Raw genomic sequence first — 23,893 nt, forward strand, 5'->3', positions numbered from 1 at the left:
TTCTTGTGGCAGAACAAATTTCACTCACCGGATGGTCCAGTGAAGGCAAGAATGGATCACCGGAGTAATATTTTCAAAGAGGGTTGTTTCTGTTGGATTGAAGGAGTTCTGCTCACTGGATAGTCAGGTGATAAACAAATATGCACACCAGAGCTTTTCTACGAGAGAAGATTTTGAGGCCAAAAGAAGTTTAACCCACAGGATAGTCTGGTGATGGTAATGAAATCATCACCGGAGCATATTTTCCAAAAAGGGTTGCAATGGGCAATTTAGCTAGTTTGTACTAACAGGATGGTTCGGTGTTAGGTCGGTGTTCACCGGATGATGGCACAAGACTATTTCTCAGCAGTAACGGCTAATGACAGCTGGTATTGTGGCAATGGAAGTTTGTACTCACCGGATTGTTTGGCGTGAGTAAGGAGATACTCACCAGATCATCATGTGTTAACAAAAAAGTGGGTGGTTAGGCAATGACTATAATTTGGATCTCTATCCTATAAATACTCCTCTACTTGGTTTCATTTGGCTCTCTTGTGACTCAGAGGAGTTCATATACTGTGTGTATCATCAAGAAGCAAGAGAGAGCACTTGAGTTAATTTCCAAGTTACTAATTGAAGATTAAGGATATTATTAGTGTTTGAAGAGTAGCAAGTGTGCATCTAGCTATAGTCTAGGCTTGATCTTGACCAAGTGAAGCTATTAGCTTGTTACTCTTGGTGGTTGGCAACAACTAGCCGATCTTTGGTGATTGGTGATGTCTCGGTGAGCTCTTGGAGTTCTTGCGGGAGCCCTGGAAAGAGCTATGTACTTGGTTTGATGCCCGCCAATTTGAAGATGGAGAAGTGAAAATCATGAGGGAACATTTGAGTCTTGGTGACTCAATGAGGAGCAATATACTTGGTGGATGCTCCAACAAGGACTAGGAGGAGTGCCAACTCCTTGATACCTCGAGAAAAAAATCCGGTGTTCTCTTGTCCATTTCCTTAGTATTCCGTAATTTGATTTGAGCATTTACATTCTTGCAAGCTTTCAATTCTGCATTTTTTTAGTGTCTTTGCTTGCTTGTTTAGTTGACTTCTCCTAACTTGTTCGTGTAGTCGCATTTCTTTTTATCTAGGCTAAGGTTGTTATTTGTTATAGTTTTCGGTAGAAGTTTTTAATTGCCCAATTCACTCCTCCTCTTAGGCCATTTGATACATTCAATTGGTATTAGAGCCTCGCGCTCTTGATAGTCTTAAAATCCTAAAGCAATGACCCTAGGGAGTGGAAGTAGCGTACCAAAGTTCAAGGGAAAGAACTTCGCATATTGAAAAGTTCGCATGGTGAGCTATCTTGAGACTATTTCCCTCGAAGTTTGGCTAGCCGTCTCCATTAGGTTTGATCAATATTTTACCGACCAACAAGTTAGGTGAAATGGTAAGGCTAAGAATGCTATATTTGAGGGAATTAGTGAAGAGGTCTTTTCTAGAGTTAGGAGCAATAAATTTGTTAATGAGATATGGACCACTCTTTGTGAAATTCATGATAGGTCTAGAAAAATTTATGAGGAAAGATATCATGTGCTTATGAATGCTCTTAATCAATTCAAGATGCTTCCTATTGAGTATGCAATGATATGTATTCTCGCATGAATATGCTTGTGAAAGAACTCAATTCTCTTAAACTCACTCAATTATCTCAATGAGACGTTATTCGTAGAATCTTGATGGTGCTTCCCAAGCCGTAATACAACATTGTTATCTCTCTTCTTCATGAAAGGGACATCAATGACATGACCATCACCGATACCGTTGGGAAGATATATACTCATAAGATGTTCTTGTTTGGAGATCATGAGTCTTCATCCAAGAAGAATCTTGCTCTCAAGTTAAATATAGTTGACAAGAAGAAGAAGAAGATAAAGCTCCCATCATCAAGTGAAAGCGTGAAGATGATGATGATGATGATGACTCCGATGCTGAGCTTTCTCTTCTCATGAGAAGAACTATAAGGATGATCTCTAAGTTTCAAAAGAAGAGCTACAACTATGATCCTAAGAAGAAAAAAATTTCGCCCAAAAAAATTGATAAGTTCAGTGACAGAGATAAGAAGAAGTGCTATAATTGTGATAACCTTGGTCAAATATCATACGATTGCCCTCATCTCGACAAGAGAAATAAGAATAAGTCCAAGAAGATTAATGCAATTGAGAATCAGGACAAGAACAAGAAGAAGGATCAAGATAAGAGTAAGAAGAAGATATTCAACAAGAACGGTGGATGCCAAAAGACCTACATTGTTGGTGAATAGATCTCCGGCGAAAGCTCAAGTGATGATTCAAGCGATGATGAAGACAAAACTTGAGCATATTGATTTGAAATACAAATATCAAGAACTTGAGTTAGCTTATGATGACATTGATCCTAGCATGAATGAATTGCCTACTATTGATATTATTAAGGTCAATACATCTACTTCTTGTGATGATCTTTTTGATGTACCATGCTCCTTTTCATGTGATAATATATCATCTTCTAAGACTAACCATGCAAGAGAGTAAGAGATTGAGTATGAGATTGCAAGTCTAAAGTCATGTGTGGCCCAATTGACTAAGGGGGAGAGTATAAGCACAAGAAAATTCTCATGAAGAATGCATTGTACTACAACAAGAGAGGCCTTGGATGCTTTCCAACTCGGTAAAAAAGGTCATCAAGACATCAGAGATAGAGAATTGCTTCATCAAGGAAGTTGGTTCATATTGCCAATATTGTCAAGTCATTGGTCACCACACAAGGGTGTGTCTAATTCCTACTAAATCCCTTCCTACTTTACCTTTCAAGTACAAGTCTATTTTCAATGATTACCATTTTCTATTGCATAAACTTAAAAGTGATAAAATCATGGCTAAATTCATTGGAACTCAAGCTAAGGGAAAGCTTCCTATGAAAATTTGGGCGTCTAAATCTCTTGTGTCTCACTTAAAAGGTACCAAACTTGGTTGGGTACCTAAACAAAAAGTTTGATTTTATGTGTGTAGGTGAACTACAAAGCCGGTGACAAGTATTGGGTGCTTGATAGTGGATATACACAACATATGACCGGCGATATAAAGATGTTCACCTAACTAGAAGATGATGTGGGAGATCATGACAAAATCACCTTTAGTGATAACTCTAAGGCAAATATGGTAGGTTTAGGTAAAATAACAATCTTCAATGATCTCTCTATTTTCAATGTTCTTTTAGTAGAGTCGTTTAGCTCTAATTTGCTTTATGTAGCTCAACTATGTGTTTTAAGCTTCACATGCTTATTTAGTGATGTTGATGTTATCATAACTAGCAAGAAACATAATTATCTAATATTTAAAGGCTTTAGACATGGACATATATATCTTGTGGATTTATTCTCTAATGAAGTTAGCTTGACTACATGTCTCTTCATCAAGATGTCTATGGGTTGGCTTTGGCATCATCGACTTGCACACATTGGAATGAGCCAACTCAAGAAGGCGTTCAAGAACGGAATGATAGTTGGTTTGAAGAATGTTGTATTTAAGAAGGACAAGTTATGTAGCGCTTGCCAAGCGGGAAAGCAAGTTACAAACTCGCATCCATATAAGTCCATGATATCTACATCAAGATCCTTGGAGCTACTGCAAATGGACCTCTTCGGACCAACTACCTATAAAAGTCTTGGTGTTAATCTTTATTGCCTTGTCATTGTTGATGATTATTCGAGATACACTTGGACTTTCTTTTTAGATAGAAAGGACAAGACTATTAGGATCTTCAAGAAGTTCGTAAAGAGGGGTCAAAATAATTTTGAGGCCACAATTGCGAAGATCCGGAGTGACAATAGCACGGAGTTCAAGAACACATATATTGAAGAATTTTGTGATGATAGAGGCATCAAGTATGAGTTCTCATTAACCTATACCCCTCAACAAAATGGCATGGTGAAAAGGAAGAACAGGACCTTGATCACTCTTGTAAGAGCAATATTGGATGAGTATGGTACGCCAGAGAAGTTTTTGGCGGAAGTAATCAATACGGCGTGTCATGCATCCAATCGAATGTACCTCCACCGACTCTTGAAGAAGACACCATACGAGCTTTTCATTATGAGGGAACTAAATATCTCATACTTTCGGGTGTTCGGGTGTAAGTGTTTTATCTTCAAGAAAAGATAACCCTAAGAAAGTTTAAAAAATGTTGCGATATTGGTTTTCTTGTTGGTTATACATCTAACTCCAAAGCATATCGAGTATTCAACAATGTCACCGGTCTTGTTAAAGAAACATATGATGTGGAGTTTGATAAATCTAATGGCCCCCAAGGAGAAGGTGTTTCTTGTGATGATGTAGGTGATGAACCCTTGAGAGATGCAATAAAGAATATGGCAATTAGAGATATTAAGCCTAAGGAGGATGATGAAAATGTACCTTCTACTTCAGTTTCACACACCTCCATAGCGCCTCAAGTTGATGAAGATGAGGATAAGGATGATCGACCACTTCCATCACATGATGTCTATATCTCTCAAGAAGAAGCTCAAGCTAAACTTAAGATGTTGGACCATCACAGGACACATCTTAAGAACCACAAGTGAAGCACTCACATATTTCCAATGATCACCCAATCGACTTGATCATTGGGAGTCCATTAAGGGGGGTAAGAATTTGCTCTCGTCAATATGCTTCATTTTGTGAATATTACTCATTTGTCTCTTGTTTGGAACCTACATATGTAGATGAGACTCTTAAGGATCTGCATTGGATGATGGTAATGTAAGAGGAACTCAACAACTTCACCCACAACGAAGTATGGATTCTTGAAGAGAGGTCTCAAGACAAGAATGTGATTGGAACCAAGTGGGTCTTCCGCAACAAACAAGATGAACATGGTGTGGTGGTACACAACAAGGCAAAACTACTCGTGCAAGACTTTGCATAAGTTGAAGGTTTGGATTTTGGTGAAACATTCACTCCCGTGGTAAGCCATCCGTATCTTTCTTGCATTTGCTTCATATCATAACATTAAGCTTTATCAAATAGATGTGAAGAGTGCATTCTTAAATATCTTCATTAATGAACTTGTCTATGTTGAACAACCCCCTCCCCTTCCGGTTTAGAATATCCTAATCATGTCTATAGGTTGCACAATAAACTTTATGAACTCAAGCAAGCTCCAAGAGCTTGGTATGAATGTCTACGTGACTTCCTCATCAACCAAGGATTCAAGATCAGGAGGGTGGACACTATATTATTCATAAAAATCATTGATAATGAACTCTTCTTATGTCAAATTTATGTTGATGATATAATATTTTATTCAACTAATAAAGAGTTTGACAAGGAATTTGGTGATATGATGTCGAGATATCAATGATTGGCGAGCCCAACTACTTCCTTGGTTTTCAAATCAAGCAATTAAAAGAAGGAACATTCATTTATTAAGAGAAGTACACGAGGGTCATCCTCAAAAAGTTCAAGATGGATGATTGCAAGCCAATCAAGACCCTCATACCTACTAATGGACATCTCGATTTGGATGAAACGGGTAAACCGGTTGATCAAAAGCTTTATTATTCTAGTGTTAGGGGGAGTTTTGGAGAGTGATAGTTAGTCTTGAGTGTCTAGAGAGCTTGCTAGTTTTAGGGAGAGTCTAGTTTAGCTTTTGGGTAGCTAGGTTCGGCTTGTTAGATCTTATGAATTTTGATGTAATGACAGGTCATTTAGTTCTTAATTGATGTGCTTAGCTTGTTTTCACATTGTGTTTTATTTCATACGTGTTTAATTCTATTTATACTAGCATGATAGGTTGTTCTAGTGCTAGATTTTCTCTTACTTCTTTAGTTATATGTTGTCAATTGCATAGTATGATATGGTGTATTTCAATTTATATCTATATCTTCTCATATGTATTGTTATTAATCACCAAAAAGGGGGAGATTGTAGCATCTAGGTCCTTAGGTAAGTGATAAGTGTTTCATTGATTAATGATAACCGTATCATTGTGACTAACAATTTGTTTTGAAGAGAATCAAAAATTTAGTTCACAATGATAATTGGGTATTCTTGGTCCCTAAGGCGATTATGTGAACGATCAAAGGACTTGCGCATCAATATTAAGGATTTTCTAGTTCTAAGTGTCGCAAAGGAGATAAATGACATTTAGAGTAGTATAGGTCGTTTTTACTTAGTTTTTTTACCATACTATAAAGAGGGGCTAAGATTAGTAGTTTGACCTAGTGAGTCCACACTTGGTTTGATGCACACTTGTGAAATTCTAGCACTAGGTAGCTCATAGAAGCTTATGGTTGACATGTCAAGAAGCAAAAGCTCAAAGAAAATTTTTCACACCGGATGATCCGGTCTATGTGAAGTGATCTCACCGGAGCATATGGTTATCTTAAGACAGAAAACACTATAGATGCATCGGATGCTCCGATAAACAAAGTGATGTAATCATCGGATGATTTTCTGGGTGACACGTGGCCAAACTTGTTAGAAGTGTTACACTGGATAGTCCGGTGTTAGTGTGGTAAGAGCACCAGTCTATTTTCAACAGAAGGGGCATTGCCAGGAAATAGTTCACCGGATTATCCGGTAATGCAATGATGACTGCATCGGACTAATTATTCCAGAGGCGATTCCAAGGCAACAATTTTGAAGCTCATTTCACTGGATGGTCCGGTGAAGATGGTGTGTACACCAGACCAATTCTTGCAGAGAACAATTTCTTGTGGCAGAACAAACTTCACTCATTGGATGGTCTGATGAAGGTAATAATGGATCACTGGAGTAATATTTTTAGAGAGGGTTGTTTCGGTTGGATTGAAAGAGTTCTACTAACCGGACAGTCAGGTGATAAACAAATATGCACACCGGAGCTTTTCTACGAGAGAAGATTTTGAGGGCAAAAGAAGTTTAACTCACCGGATAGTCCGATGATGGTAATGAAATCATCACCAGAGCATATTTTCCAAAAAGGGTTGCAATGGGCAATTTAGCTGGTTTGTACTAACAGGATGGTTCGGTGTTAGATCGGTGTTCACTGGATGATGGCACAAGACTATTTCTCAGCAGTAACGGCTAATGACAGCTGGCATAGTGGCAATGAAAGTTTGTACTCACCGGATTGTCCGACGTGAGTAAGGAGACACTCACCGGATCATCCGGTGTTAACAAAAATGTAGGTGGTTAGTCAACGACTATAATTTAGATCTCTAGCCTATAAATACCCCTCCACTTGGTTTCATTTGGCTCTCTTGCGACTCAGAGGATTTCATACACTGTGTATGTCATCAAGAGCACTTTAGTTGATTTTAAAGTCCCTAATTGAAGATTAAGAACATCATTAATGCTTGGAGAGTAGCAAGTGTGCATCTAGCTATAGTCTAGGCTTGATCTTGATCAAGTGAAGCTCTTGGCTTGTTATTCTTAGTGGTTGGTGATGTCTCGGTGAGCTCTTGAAGTTTTTGTGGGAGCCCTGAAAAAAGCTATGTACTTGGTTTGATGCCTGTCAATTCGGAGATTGAGAAGTGATAATCATGAGGGAGCACTTGAGTCTTGGTGACTCAAGAAGGAGTAATATCTTTGGTGAATGCTCCAACGAGGACTAGAGGAGAGTGTCAACTCCTCGATACCTCGGGAAAAAAATACAGTGTTCTCTTGTCTATTTCTTTACTATTCCGTAATTTAATTTGAGAATTTACATTATTGCAAGATTTAAATTCCGTATTTTTTTAGTGTCTTTGCTTGCTTGTTTAGTTATCTTCTCGTAGCTTATTCGTGTAGTCGTATTTTTTTTCAACTAGCCTAATGTTGCTATTTATTCTAGTTTTCGGTAAAAGTTTTTAATTGCCCAATATACTCCACTCTTGAGCTATTCAATCCTTTCAAATGTAAATTGATGAATCTAATGATATCTACTAACCCTCTTTACATTATTTTTCTAAAAAATCTCAACTTAAAAAAATTAATATTATTAGTTAAACTAATAAGAATCGATGATTATCTTTAAATTAATTAATTTACATCTAAGGACAACCGAGTGGGCGCTGTGGAGGTGCGGCTTGGCTCCTGAACACTGCACGGCTCCGTGGTGCCAGGCGCGGTGTGCGGTGGTGGATGTGGCTGGGCCCGTCCGGTCCTGCGTGGGCTCTGGCCTACGGACGTGGTGCCTCCTGGTTGGACTGCGTGCGTGTGCTCCGTCTGCATGGTGTTGTTCCCTGGACCACGGCGGCCGGTGCTTGGAGCGAACATTCATGCGAGTAAGCCCTTTGTTTGTTTCTGCATCTTTGTTTTGGGTCCATGTCCGTGAACCACCCTCTTGTGGGCCCAGTTGACAGTCTTACACCTTGTTGCACGATGTGGTTCTGACAATCCTAGGGATGCTTGGTGCAATTGGGCCCTGCTCGCGGCCCCGGTCACGGTGCGCATGGACGTCTTGCGTTGGGCCCTTCTAAAGGGATGCTACCCGCTACACCCTAGGTCCCATGCACAATGACAGTAGAGGGAGTTAATATTGCCTCTTCGTTCTCTAGTCAACAGACGCTCCCCAAGCCTATTTCACAACAATTCGTTAGTCCGCTCTGCACACACCATGCCTGCCAAGCAGTGGCAGGCCTAGCATTTTAATAATAGATATACATAGTTAAGAACATTGTTTTGCGACTAAGGTATTTGCACATTTAGGCCACCCAAAGCTAAGGATAAAAATCGAACAAATAGTTTTCAATCCGATCCTTCTGGATACAGATATGGGTACAAGAAGCCTTTTTAGAAATCCATATAAATACAGATGTGGAAATAGATAGTTTTGTACATATGCAGATACGGGTATGATATTGTAAAAATCTGACGGATACGGATTATCCGATTTTTATATCAGACTATCCATATATTTACTAGGTCCATTGCCTTTGGCTTAGATCAATACTATATATGAAACATAGTATGGATTATATCTATCAATGCAATGTAATATTTTGAATTATGATATTAGCTATTGCTTGCTATGTTATGCTCATTTGATGAAATTTTTAGTATTTCTATGTGCTAGTTTGCATATCTCTTGCGTGCATGGAAGAAATAGAAATAGTTATCTTTTTTTTTTCCTGGTAACCGACCTCTATGATATGCATATCTTGTTTTATATTTACTTGACTAGAAGCTAGATATGCTTGGACTCCTTTAGACTTTCATTGCTTCCTGAAAAAATAGTGGTGACTGGTGATAGTACTCTGAGTGAGTTTTTCTATGCATGTGAATCTGTATGGTCGTAAAAGTTTATCCTAGTGAAGATGATAGATGACTTTGGAATGTAGATGAAACCCACATAATCTTAACGTTAACAGGAATCTTATCCTAGTGAAGATGATAGATGACTTTGGAATGATTGCTATCACGGTACCTGTTGCTTACATGATCGTTTACGTAAGTAATATCAGACTATTTTAGTCTGTTTCTGGTCTGACGCTAACTCTGAAACAATCCATATTCGAATTTGTATCTATAATATCTACTCATGAATCTGAATCTGACAAAAAAAGGTGCGGATATAGTAAGAGCATTATCCATTTAAAATTGATCTGTTTTCATCTTATCGGGAGCTAATTAGGCTTTGAGATAGTAGATTACGATAGTAAGAAAAGGTTCAAAAGAGTATGAATGGTTTGTTGAGTTAAGATACAACACATAGTTATTAAATTTTAAAAACTACTTGTATCAACAGCTATGACATATAATATATAGTCAACTTTTTATAAAAAAAAAATAATTATACATTTGTACACCCATGTTCCAAGGTGTGCCGCCCCATATGCCAAAGCCAGCTCGGGAAGGGTAGCAATATGCATCACTCTTCCTAACAACGAGAGCAATGTTGAGAAAGAGCGCATCGATAAGGATGACCCAAACATCTTGTCCAACCCCCGAGGCTGACTTAGACTCCCCGATTGATGAGGGTGACCCTCGTCTGTAGGCCGAGAATCTGACGGACATCAACGAGAACTAGGATGAGGAGGAAAGCAACAAGACGACGAAGAGTATGAGAAAGAGGATCCACCTACCAATAGCTCCAACGATGACAACGACACTAGTTGGTGTGATAAGTGGCAGAGCTAGCCTTTTTATCGGGTTAGCCAATCCTAACAGAATTCTATAATTTCTTAATAAATTACTATTCATCATTAAGCTTGACCTTGTTTAATGGAACTGACCTGATGTTGTTCTCGGCTGACTTTACCCATAGGTGTGATCAGTCATGGTAGTACTCTCGGGAAGCGTCCTAGGACCAGCATTGGCAATGCATGTAGCTATTCCTTCAAGAAGCACTGTGGCGGCTGAGGTCACCGGAGTGTTAGGCCCTCTCTAACTATTTTCCTTCATTTCATTTTCTTACTAATTCTCTTCTCTATTCTTATTTTTTTATTTTCTCTCATCTCCAACAAATTTCTTTCGAATGGATTCATAAAAGAAAAATAGAGAGAATCCTATCATAAAAAGAATGACTTTAAGAATCTCTTCGTAAAAGAAACTATGAAGTAAAATAGTTGTAGCATTGAAAAGAAAAAAATCCCTTTATAAAGAGATTTTGAATCGGAAAGGAATCCATTAAACATGATCTTACCCGTCCATTTCTTTCCCATGTTTTTTTTAACTGCCGGTGATAATCACTTGCAATAACATGTATATTATTGCTACTACATTTTGTGCTACTGTGCACTTTAATGTTCTCCGGTGTGCAAATTAGCCTGGTGCAACGGCCGAACAACGTCGACACACGCCGTGGCGTCTTCTGGTTGGCCATGCCACCATGTCTGCCCTATTCTTGCAAGGCAGGTCATCGGATTCCGTGCGTGGTGCCCGTTACAGGCGGTCCATCTTCAGTTTGTCTCGATTTGGGCGTTAGATCATCTCTAACTATATTCTTTTTATTTCATTTTTTTTAATTTTCTTCCTTGTTCTCATTCTTTTTATTTCCTCTCATCTTCAACAACTTTCATTTGAGAGAATCGCGAAGGGAAATGAAAAAATCTCGTCCTGAAAGGAATGATCCTGGAAATCCCTTCGTGACGGGAACTGTGAAGGGAAACCGTTGGAGCGCTGAAGAGAACGAAAATTTCGTCGTGAAAGAATTCTGGACCCTGAAAAGAAACCGTTGGAGATGGTCTTAGCCCCCTTCGCCGAGTCTTTCGGCCCTATAATTCAGCATGTCGCACGCGTCCGTTTTGTAGCCCACTTGTCGACGCACGGCACAACTCACAACCCTTTCAGCCTAGGATCTGGCCGCTCTGTGCCCCATTTTTTTTAATAGTGGAATAATTTTAAAACATCATAGCCTCAACATCTGAGGATACATGTGGCCGATTATTATTATAACATTTTTCTATGATATAAAATAAACTCCTTCTACCACAGAGTTTACTCACATACTTATTATAAAAGAAAAATTATGATGTACATTCTATCTATACATAGCCACAAAACACCTATGTTATAGGAGAGATAGGAACGACCATAACAGTTCATCATAATTCTAACCTATTACTAAACCTCTACACGCAGGGTCCCATCTAGGGATTCGCATCCTCTGATTTTGCTTCGGCAAAGTAAGAGATGCTATAGTAAATCATGAATACGCGGACAGTGTAGTGCAGTTTATTACTGTACCAAAAGGACTGTAACAGCTACTGTTGAAAATGGTACTGTAGCGCTAAAATCCGAACTGTTTATTTGCGATCGGACGGACGTGAAAGTACCAACTGCATGTACTGTAGCACCTCTGACTTTGCTTCGGTAAAATCAGAGGATGCGAATCCCCCACCTAGTGCAAATGACTGTGGGAGCAATCACAATCTTCATTTCTTGAAGGGATAAATGCAAAACCCCCCCCAAAAGTCACTTGTATTTTGACTTTCCCCCCCAAAAGTTATTTTGTTGCAAAAAACCCCCCAAATGTTTGATTTTGTTGCAAAAACACTCCCAAAAATTCAAAAAAAAATTTAAAAAATCACAAAAAAAATCTAAAACAAACTAGAGACAATTATAAGACCTTTTGTGAAATTTGTTTTAAAAAATAATATCCTTTGCATCATATTTCATGGAGAGTAAGTTTGAAAAAAAAAAGAAAAACGTGCAACTCATTTATTAATTCGAGTTAAATGCATAGTTAATTATTTACTAATCCAAAAATCATGAAACAAAATTTTTTAGTCTTCTTACATGATCCTCTATCTTGTAAAAATACATAAAATCTTGAAATAGTTATTGTAACGTGCAGGATTGAGTAAATGTGTTACAGATAGATTAATTCATAACTAATCCATAACACCTCCAAAATTAGTGAAACCACTTTTATTAGTTTACTTAAACAATTATTTGTGTAGGAAAAATAATGGTAGACATGAAAAAGTTAAAATAACATGAGTTAATAAATGAGTTGCACATTTATCTTTTTTTTTCCAAACTTCCTCTCCGTGAAATATGATGCAAAAGATATTATTTTTGAAAACAAATTTCACAGAAGGTCTTAGAATTGTCTCTAGTTTTTTTTAGATTTTTTTAATGATTTTTTAGTTTTTTGAATTTTTAGGGGTTTTTTGCAACAAAGTCAAATTTTTGGGGGGTTTTTTTGCAACAAAACAACTTTTGGGGGGAAAAGTCAAAATCCAATTTGAGGGGGTTTTTGCAGTTTTCCCTTTCTTGAATCTCAAAACATGTGAACGTGCGCACAAACAACAAGCTTCTTTTCTTCCACCAGCCACTATGGGATGGCAACGACGATTCCCTGCAAGGAGGGGTGAAACGAAACAGAAGTCACAGGAACAGTAAGTGCAGAATTTCCTTCTGCTACAGTAATGAATAGTAGTTATAGTAATCCTGCTACAGCCTTCTTGCCATAGTGAAATCGATACAATAAATTGCTACAATCTCTAGCTATAGAAAAAGAAGTTTCAGAACTGTCCATCGCCTCACCAAAATTACTGTTTATCCGTGACTTCAAAATTACTGTTTATCCGTGACTTTTGATCTCCAAGTTAGAGGATCCATTTCTGGGGTGGGAGGGTCCCTCCCCTGTCTTCACGGGCAATTTGCCTTCATCCTCGCTCCTTACTTGAAAATGGGTCGCTGACGGGTCTCCATCCCCAATAGTAAGTAATATATTGGTATTCACGATAATAAAAATTGATATAAATTGTTTTATGAATACATTTAAAATTAATTAACATATAATGAAAGATCCTATCAATCATATAAGTATAGGAAAATATTTAACTGTGCATCATCTCTTATTCTCTTGTAGTATTTATTTATAGGTTCACTTGTCATACTATTTTATGAGGCCCATGTAGGGGACGGCGAGGGGTAGAGGAATGTCCCCACCTCTGCTCTACCCAATAAAAAACTTCTTCCATAATACTCCACAGGTGAACCATTCCTGTCCTGGAATTCTCCGACTAGAAGAGGAACAAGGCCATTGCCATCTCATCCCTAGCCACTGCTCCCTCCATTTCGTAATATTTATTCACACCCACCATTACCATTACGTATAAATTAAGAAATACTGAAATCGAGTGAAAAAATACATAGAGATGACCATGCTACCCCTAATAAATGCAAGAATGAGAGCAAATAACTCAACAACATTAGAGTAAATGCATACATGCACTCAAGGGTATAGTAGGAAAATGGACCATAAAGCATCCTTGGTTACTGTAATAGACAAACAATTTGAGACAGATACTCCTGAGGCTATGGACAAATATTGTGAAACAGAGGAAGTAGTGTGGATTAGTTCCTCCTATCCGCCCTTGTCGAAACTAGCCTAGCGGCCTGGCCAGCCCAGCCTTCTTATAACAACTAATGTCCAAACAACAACCCAGCCCAACAAACTTATCAGTTCTAGCCCAGTCCAAGGTCCGATGGGACATGCACGCTTGGGTTGTCTCCCTTCGAATTTTTATATTGCAATGAGTCTAATTTACTCTATCGAACTATCACGTTTGTTCGGATAATTCTGAACTTTTAAACCGTCTATTTTATTTCTTCGAACTATTAATACCGTCCATTTTACTTTATAGTGTGGTTTTTCTCGGTAGTTTTGATAACGTGGTGGCGGTTTCGCCACGTAGCAGTCCTACTCAACGTGTCCAGTCAGCGTTGCACAGTAATTCGATTTTTCTTTAGAAAAATAATTTATTAAAATAGATTATTCCGAAAAATAGGTTTTATGCATAGAAAAAAATCCAAAAAAATGAAAATAATTTAGATAAATGTTTTAATATGTTTTTAAGCTCTGTTTTTATTTCTGTAAATATTATTAAATGTTTTTCTAGTGTAAAATTATTCCAAAATATTAGAATAAATGTTTTAATTTGGAAAATAGTTTTATAAAATATAGATTAATTATGATAAAGTTTAAAAATATTTTCTTTTATAAAATAAATGTTTTTAATATGTTTTGTTGCATATAAAATTAGTTTTAATTATAGAAAAAATAGGATTAAATCCAGAAAAATAGTTTTCATCATTTTTAGTCGTAGTTTCGCGTTGTTTCTAGCCGTTTAAAATTCGTTTAGCCGTACTTTTATGCATATTTTGGGTATATTTGAGCATATTTGAGCACAATTTTTTATATTTTGGGCACATTTACCACATTTTGATCTCATTTGGGTCCATTTTGATCATATTTGGTCATATTTAGTTATATATTGGTCATATTTGGGCACATTTGACCATATTTTAGATATATTTGAGCACATTTGGGTATATTTTAGCATATTTGGCCATATTTTGTCCAAATGTGTCCAAAATATGCTCAAAATGTATCCAAATATGCTCAAAATATACTCAAAATGTGCCTAAATATGGCTAAAATATGACAAATGTGACCAAATATGCTTAAAATATGCCCAAATGTGACCAAATGTGCCTAAATTTAGTAAAAATGTATCAAAAATGTGCTCAAAATATGTTTAAAACTGGTCCAAATGTGTCCAAAATGTACCCAAATGTGATCAAAATGTGGCTAAAATATGTCAAAATGTAGCCAAATGTGCCCCAAATGTGCCCAAATGTGATCAAATCTGTCAAAATATGCCAAAATGTGCTCAAATGTGCTCAAAATGTGTCCAAAAAGTATGGCTAAACTAATTTTAAACGGCTAGAAACGACGCGAAAACTACGGCTAATAATGACGTAAACTATTTTTCTGAAACTAAACCTAATTTTTCTAGAATTAAAACTAATTTTATATACAATAAGCATATTAAAAACATTTATTTTATCAAAGAAAATATTTTAAACTTAATCAGAATTAATCTTTATTTTCTAAAACTATTTTCCAAATTAAAACATTTATTCTAACATTTTTGGAATAATTTTTTACACTAGAAAACATTAAATAATATTTACATAAATAAAAATAGAGCTAAAAACATATTAAAACATTTATCAAAATCATTTTATATTTTTTGGATTTTTTTCTAAACGTAAAACCTATTTTTCGGAATAATCTATTTTCAGAATTATTTTTCTAAAGAAAAATCGAATTACTGCGCAACGCTGATGTCAGCACACTGATTGGACACGCTGACTAGGACTGCCACGTGGCGAAACCACTACCATGTCATCAAAACCACTGAGAAAAACCACTCTAGGGGTAAAATGGAAGATATTAATAGTTTGGAGCAGTAAAATTGACGGTTTAAAAGTTCAGTAGGTTATCCGGATAAGCGTGATAGTTCGAGGGAGTAAAATGGACTTATTCCTTTTATGTTTATATAATTTTTAATTTTTAATATTTATAAAAATACACATCTATTTTAAAATATTGTATACCTATTTTAACGTTGCTTGTTGGAAGGGTGACAACTCCTTTTCCTACACATACACATCCATACGCATGCTATCAGCTGTGCGGCGATGTTTACTGTACGGCCCAGACGACTGCAACTCGTGGAGGCAGGGCACGTGGCCTAGTCAGATTGTAGGCTGAGGAGGCTGTTGGTGGCGTGTAAGCACGTGACCTAGTCGGATGGAGGTTGACACACTTGTGTGTGACGTGCTCATACCAAATGGCAAGGTGTCACAAAAGCGTTGAGGTATCGCCCTCCGATGGGGTAACATCTTTTGTGCAGGCCATAAGGTCATCACATTTGTCGGTGAATCAGGAACCAGGGGTCCCCGAGTCCCGAGGTCAGATCAACAATTTGTCACGTGGCGCCCTCCCGTAGGGATCACCTCCGCGAGGTATGAGAAGACTAAGTCCCGAGAGAGGGTGCTCGAGGCCATAAACAGTGGTCATCGAGTACCCGAGTTCCCCGATGATCCGCGAAAACCAAGTGCTGGGAAGAGAGTGTTCAGGGCCGTGAACAGTGGCTCCCGAGCACCCAAGTTCTTCGACGACCAAAAAAGCCGAGTACCGGGAAGGGTGTGCTCGGGGCTGCGAACAGCGGCCCTCGAGCACCCGAGTACCCCGAGGACCCAAGGAAGTTTGTTCTGGGAGAGAGTGTTCGGGGCCGTGAACAGTGGCCCCCGAGCAATCGGTTCCCTGAGGATCTGAATAGTCAATTCTGGGAGAGAGTGCTCGGGGCCGTGAACAGTGGCCCCTGAGCACTCGGTTTCCCGAGGACCAAGAAAGGGCATATCCGGGAGAGAGTGCTCGAGGATGTGAACAGTGATCCCCGAGCACACAGTTCCCCGGCGGCCTAAGAAATCCTTCACTGGTGGCCCCCACAGAGGTCCAGCGGTGAGGTGTCAACCAGTGAAAGGTCCGATGCCGCATTTAAGAGGGCGCGTGGCCTGTCACTTCCAACTGCTCCTGCCACGCTCGGTGTTAGTCCCTGCCACATTCTGGCAGGAGGGCTTGGGATATTTAATGCACAGATCCCATCCCGCGTCATCCGGCATGCCTCGAGATAACATCGCGAGGCCCAAGGTGCCCCGCCTGTCGCCCTGCTGTGTCAGGCATACAAGACCGGGCGAGCACGCCGGGCTGCTCGGTGGCTGCCCGGTGGGCCCTCTCCATGGCGCCCGTTGCAGAACGACATCATGACGATCAAGACCGGACGGGGGCACGTTTTCAACCCCCCGTTACTTCGCGTAGCAGCCCATGATGGTTGCTTTTCTATTTATGGTGCATTGGAACCCGTGCCCTCCCTTTCGGGGCACACTACCGCCGGCGAGTATTTAAGAGGAGCCGGTGGACACGGAAAAACCTCTCCCAGATTCGAACACTCAGAGCCAAGGAACAAGATAGAGGTTCAGTACAAGCACAGAAGCTGAGATCACCGAAGAACAAGGAGCTCGAAGCTCTAGAATAGACAAACATTCTTGTAACCAGCAACATCCCTGACAGACTTTCTCAGTGCATTTATAGCATCCACACAGTAGTAGTGTATTACGCTCAGTGCGGCCCAAACCTGTCTAAAAATCTCCAGTGCATTTACTGCATTCTGCATCCGATAATTCCATTCCACCTGCCGTCGCATTTACGCTCATTTATTTTACCCGCAAAACAGATTCAGAATCATCCCCGACCGAATCTCAAAGGGTCCCTCCGGGTCCCTACTTTAAGAGTTCATCCTCCGATAATATTGGTTTGTCATATTAAGATGTCGCTTATTAGATAGATGTTATTTTGATATCGCTCTACCAACGAGCCACAGTAGATTAGATACGAAATATTTTGAAATAAATATGTATTTCCGCGTCATCGAGCCAATCGGCGTCCCTCCTGGCACCGATCTCCCAATCACCGCACGCCACGTCACCACTCTGACGCGCGCCTCCCTTTCCCACGGTTACGGCCCCACCCCTATAACACGGCAACACGCGCTCCCGCTTCCTCCGACCGCGCATCAACCCCCTCCTCGACGTGATTCTACTGACCCTTGCCGTCGCCGGCCGGCGAACCGACACCATGGTATCCGCGCGAAGGGGGCGCGGCAGCGGCGATGGCGGCGTCCGACCCCGCCCCCGGGACCGCGGCGATGACGGCGCTAGAGTTGCGGCGCGCGTGGCCGTGCTCGCCTTCTGCGTCGCCGGGATCTGGTCGGCCTACATCACGCAGGGCGTCCTCCAGGAGACTCTGTAAGCACCCCCTCCCCCGGCTCCCTCGCCACGCCCCCTCGAATGCTGTCCGAAACGGAGAGAAACCGTAACCGATTCCGCTGCTTTGCTTGTTCCGCGGCTCAGGTCGACGAAGCGGTTCGGGCCGGAGGCGCGGCGGTTCGAGCACCTCGCGTTCCTCAACTTCGCGCAGAATATCGTCTGCTTCGTCTGGTCCTTCATAAGTGAGCGCCCTCTCCCTCCCTCCCTCCCCATCGCGCCGCGTGCGTTGCATAATTGCATTTCGCGCGACGTCGTGTGCTGATCGATTCCGCCGCTTTGGGTGGCGATTGCGTATGAAGGGTTCGTGACTGTTGGTTGGTATGCGCAGTGATTAAGCTGTGGTCGGGTGGCAGTAGCTCCACTGGCCGCGCGCCGCTGTGGAAGTACTGGGGCGTCAGCATCACCAACACCATTGGGCCGACCATGGGGATCGAGGCGCTCAAGTACATCAGCTACCCGGCTCAGGTGTGGTTCCGGCTGCCTTTTCCGTCTCATCTTCATTAAACGCCGTGGCCATTGTGTTCTTAATTAGGTTACCGTTGGGTTAATCAGTAACGTAGCTACTGGCGTTATGGATTGGATTGTTCTAATGCTGGAAATAATGAACTGCGCTGAAGAAAATGGGAATGGAGGTACTGTAGGCTGCTGTGTGGTAGTGCCGCCTTAAGTGGATGGTTAGGGCAGAATTTATGACTTGCTTGGCAATGCTAGATGCGGGCATGTTCGTGGGTGTTGAGTTTGATTTTGTGCAATTGCGGGTTCAGATTCTGTGGTTCTGCAATTGGTAATGTAGTAAGTTGGGAGTTTAGGTTCAATCCGGTCATATCCTATCACATTCTACAGGGATGATGTACTCTTCTATTAATGTGAAATTTGCCACAGATCAAGTCAGATGATTCTTTCAACATATTTATATTGAAGGACATCTCTGATATACTAACTTCATGATAAATATGGTATTAGAACTCATGTGCATGATGTACTAATACAAAATGATACAATTCATTTATACTATGGATGACTAAACAACGGATTTCACGAGCAAGTACAGGATTCCAGCCATACACCCAATATGGTCCAGCGTTGAACTGCATACAGTTGCAGTGCACTCCATAAATTTGATTTACCAAATTTATTGGAACAACAGTAACAAGCCTATCTTTACTTTCCGAATACCAACCTCTTTAATGCCTCCCTTCATGTGAAATTACTTTTTTTCTGTTTTAGCTTTTTAATTAAATATGTATAGAAGTGATTAAAGGAGAAGAATTATAATTAACTCCTATTTATGTGATGATGTGAACAAATTCTGGAAGATCGAGATGAATTCTGACTGGTTTTTTGTTGGTGTTAAACAGGTTCTGGCAAAATCTTCAAAGATGATTCCAGGTGAGCATATATTGATTTATGCAGACTGCACAATGTTTCTCTGTATTTGCAAGTGCATAACACATCCCCTGAACACTTTTTTTGAGGGGGAAACAATAGGGGAATCCCCTACTGTGGTAAAATATATTAATATAGAAAAAAGACGACACTGTACAAAGTTGCACCCAAGGAGGGGACAAGAACAGAGAAAAACAAACAAAGAAGAAGACTTGTGCTTGGATAGTGAAATTTACGATATTTTTCTGAGTACAGAAGAGTACAAAAGGTGGACGAAAAAAATATAATCAAAGATGATAACCTTTTCGTAAACTTAGAAATCCTTACTCTGCTCAACAAATTTCACTTATTGAATAGGTGACAATAACTTATGTGTGAATTATAATCAGGGTGAGAAGGTGTTATCCCTGTTGGTTCACTGTGTCCAATAGGAATTACAGGAGTCTGATGCATGAACTTCTACTGCCATTGTCCCCAAAGTCTAAGCCTAACAAGTTGTCTAGGCAGAATGACTACTCAAGTACTCATCCAGATAAACCTCTACCACCAATGAAACTCGTGGAAATTTTATATTACTTTGCCACCATGGTGTAAATGTCTTAGTTGCCAGTACACTTGTTGTGCATGACTAGATGTACACTTACTGTTTACAAAACTATACTAGTCTCAAGGCATGCATAGTTTTTTTTTTTGGTATTTGGTTGAGAATCAGTAGTGATATCTGTGTAATTAAGTGATTTGTGTTAAGAACTTTATTCTTTTTCAGCCTTGCATGCTTCATAGCTTGTATAGTTGTATTATACACTTTACATCTTTGCTGACTATTGACTTAATTTATACAGTAATGTTAATGGGGACCCTACTCTATGGTGTGAAGTATACATTTCCAGAGTATCTTGGCACCCTTCTTGTTGCTGGTGGTGTATCGTCCTTTGCATTGTTGAAGGTCAGATGGTCTTCATTGGTTTATTCATTTGAATCTGATTGTGAATGAAAGAATGAGCATTTTTAACTCATCACTATTTACACCTCATCTTGATGAAACTGGAATGGGTCCAAATTTTGAGCTTCTCATGTACAGCATCTTGAAAACTTATTTAGCTGGCCTGTTTTATGTCAAAGCCTTTGGGAATTTTTCTTCATTATGTGGTACTAATCCCAGAAAAGAATAACTTAATGATTTCCGCTCCTTCTGCTTAGGGTTTCAAAATGCGACGGTTACCGCTCAAAAATCGTGGTTACCGACCTTATCGCTTCGCTTCGGTTTCAAAATGCGAACGGTTTTCGAATTTGAATTGGAATTCAAAAAATTAAAAAAAATCCTAAAAAAAAAAAATTAGAGATAGTTCTTAGACCTTCTGTGAATTTTTTTTTTTCAAAATAATGTCGTTTGCATCATATTCTATAGGGAGGAAGTTTGAAAAAAAAAAGTAAAAAGTTGAAGCGTGCAACTCATTTATTAACTCATGTTAAGTAAAAGCTTAACATACAAACACATATTTTTTTGTGTAGAGCGTATCTTAAGAGGATTTTTAAAATTGGTTTCACTTCATTTAGAGTTTTATTAATTTCTCCATGATTTTTACAAAGTTCACAAGCATATGTTAAGAAACATTACTGTAATTAAAATTTTCATGTCTATCATTATTTTTCCTACATATAGCATAATATAAGTAGACTACTAAAAGTGGTTTCACTAATTTTGGAGATGTGATGGGTTAGTTATGAATTAATCTAGTTGTAATACATTTACACAATTCTGCATGTTACAATAACTAATTCATGAGTTCATGTATTTTTAAAACATAGGATCATGTAAGAAGACTAACAAAATTGGTTTCATGATTTTTCGATTAGCAAAGAGTAAACTATGTATGTATTTAACTTGTTTAGCAAATACATTTTCTCATAGAAAATATTCAACTTTTTTATGAGTATAAATACTTTTATCATGTAGATCATGTTACAAGAAACCAACAAAATTTGTTTCACTTGATTTGAAGCACAGATAAATTAGTTATTTATTTTACAAGGTTGAGCTTTTTTTTATTTTTTTGTTGAACTTCACTGAATTCGAGAAAACCGCTCGATAAATCGTTGAAACCGAGCGGTTACCGACAATGCGGAAAATGTGCTCGATAAATCGGTGAAACTGCTCAGTAACCGGTGCAAACCGAGCGGTTACCGTTCGGTCGATTCAGTCTGAATTCTCACCAAATTTCAAATTTGACCGAGTGAATTTTAAGCGAATTCTCGTCGAATTTTTAGCGGTTATCGCGATAACTGCGATTTTTCGGTTACCGTCGGGTCTCGATTTTCGTGCCCCAAACGGTTTTGTAAACCCTTCTTCTGCATCCTTTATTCTGATCAAACATGACTGGCAGGCCATGTCAAATTCATTAGAACAAGGACTCTGTGCGGTTATTTGTTATGGTGACATCCAAAAGAAGTAACAAAAATCTAAGTTAATGCCACGCAAATGTTTCATTTGGATAACTGTTAGTTTTATTAGATCTGTAGCTATTTGACTCTGCACAACTGCTCTGTAAGTGTTGATCTGAATTGCATTTCCAGTTCTGAAGTCTGTTTTCTGCTACTGTATCAGACAAGCTCCAAGACAATTAAGAAGCTTGCCAACCCTAATGCACCTCTTGGCTATACATTGTGCTTCCTCAACTTAGCCTTTGATGGTTACACTAACTCCACCCAAGATTTAATAAAGTCCAGGTAACTATATCGTGTCCATTTCATATCAAACCATTCTTAAAAGTTGGGATCTTCCTTCTAAATGAAAGAAATGTTGTGTTACTGCAGGTACCCAAAGACTAACCCATGGGACATAATGCTTGGCATGAACCTCTGGGGGACCATATATAACGCTGTGATCATGTTTGCTGCGCCATTACTATTCAGTAATTGGCCTTTTGCAAATGGTTTTGAGGCAGTGAGATTTTGCCAGGAGAACCCAGAGGTGGCTTGGGATATTTTCCTGTTCTGCCTATGCGGTGCTGTGGGGCAGAATTTCATCTTCTTAACCATCAGCCGGTTTGGCTCTCTTACTAACACAACAATCACTACCACCCGCAAATTCATGAGCATCGTGGTTTCTTCCGTCATCAGTGGCAACCCATTGTCTTTGAAGCAATGGGGAAGTGTTGTGCTGGTCTTCTCTGGCCTTTCTCTCCAAATCTATCTCAAATGGAAGAGAAAGAAGGGCAGAGACCACAAGGAATAATTCATTCCGATTTGTAACTTTGATTTAACAGATTTATTGTGAGGTTGATTGGGAGATCATTAATGTTGCCCATCGAAAATTTAGGAAAGTTTTACATGGATTATAATGTGTGATACTGATGGTAAATTTCTATAGTGTTAGCTATTGGAAACGGCTGGTAGTTTCTGTTCTACAGGGAGAAGATGCAACGAATTGTGCTGCATTGAGCGCAAAATTGTATGTTGACAGTGTATTTTTGTTTTACTTTCTCAAAAGTAATCACTAATATTAAATGACAACGTATCCTGGTTTTGAAGTTTATTTACCTCTTATGGGGGTGTTCGGAAGAGCAGGGTTGATCTAGGTATTTTTGAGATTTAGTTTAAATTTGAACTATATCACATGGGTAATTTTAATGAGAAGGATTGGTCTACAAATGTTTAGAAAAGAATTGGATCATAATCCAAACAAATATTTATTGTCGGAAGACTTGGTAACAGGTAACAGGGGGACAAGCTCTCCAGACCCATATCTGCTATCGGTGGCCGGGCAGTGTGCAGTTGCAAGAGTGAGTCCTAAGTAGGTGGTGGTGTGCGATGAGCCAGGACTACATAGGCTGGAGGCAAGCGTCACACAAGAGCCGAAGTCGAAGGTGGCAATTCTCGTCTCGAGGGGAGAGCGGCCATAACGGAGAGGGGTGCACCTGGATGGTAGGAGCAGATCCAAATCGTAGGCAGCGGCGATGCCAAGGGGATGTGAGTAGTATATTGAAGTTGGATTGGTGATGGAGAAGGGTGGATTTAGCCAGATCAAATTCTGATTCGATGTTGATGTCAGAGCACGATGGCAGAGCTCCAACGAGAAATGATTGGGCACCGCATCCAAGTTTCATATTCCAACCAAACCCATCTCCCCCGCTGGTGGCAGATTCGACGTTGATGTCAAAGCATGGTGGCGGTTCTTATAAGCAGCGATTAGACAACTACATCCAAGTTTCATATCCGAGTCAAACTCACCTCTCGTATTATATGAAACTTACTTGATGAGATATGAGCTCCTCGTTTCTCTTTCCCTAACCCAGCTCTTGTCGCATCCCATCCGAACAAACATGGCTTTTAGATGCATCCCAATGCTTATAAGACCATTTATAATCATATTCTCTTCATTTTGTTACCTTTCCGATTCCCCTCCC

General features: G+C 39.5%; 1 protein-coding gene across 1 annotated transcript; it reads left to right on the forward strand.

The window, feature by feature from the left end:
* The first annotated feature begins 17,823 nt into the window (after positions 1–17,823).
* LOC133926945 (UDP-galactose/UDP-glucose transporter 3-like) lies at positions 17,824–23,022 on the forward strand. The gene is made up of 7 exons (XM_062373131.1): positions 17,824–18,080; positions 18,186–18,283; positions 18,430–18,566; positions 19,460–19,490; positions 20,330–20,433; positions 22,093–22,214; positions 22,302–23,022. Exons 1-7 carry the CDS (start codon positions 17,911–17,913, stop codon positions 22,720–22,722), a joined length of 1,083 nt encoding a protein of 360 aa, XP_062229115.1. The 5' UTR covers positions 17,824–17,910; the 3' UTR covers positions 22,723–23,022.
* The last annotated feature ends 871 nt before the right edge of the window (positions 23,023–23,893 follow it).

This window comes from Phragmites australis, chromosome 8, assembly GCF_958298935.1.
Source record: "Phragmites australis chromosome 8, lpPhrAust1.1, whole genome shotgun sequence".
Classification (NCBI taxonomy): Eukaryota; Viridiplantae; Streptophyta; class Magnoliopsida; order Poales; family Poaceae; genus Phragmites; species Phragmites australis.

Excerpts from the sequence above, each read along its gene's own strand:
- LOC133926945 (XM_062373131.1), top strand. The coding sequence starts at position 17,911 with ATGGTATCCGCGCGAAGGGGGCGCGGCAGCGGCGATGGCGGCGTCCGA. Across the intron at positions 18,567-19,459 it reads ACATCAGCTACCCGGCTCAG|GTTCTGGCAAAATCTTCAAA; the intron begins GTGTGGTTCCGG and ends GGTGTTAAACAG. Across the intron at positions 19,491-20,329 it reads ATCTTCAAAGATGATTCCAG|TAATGTTAATGGGGACCCTA; the intron begins GTGAGCATATAT and ends TAATTTATACAG.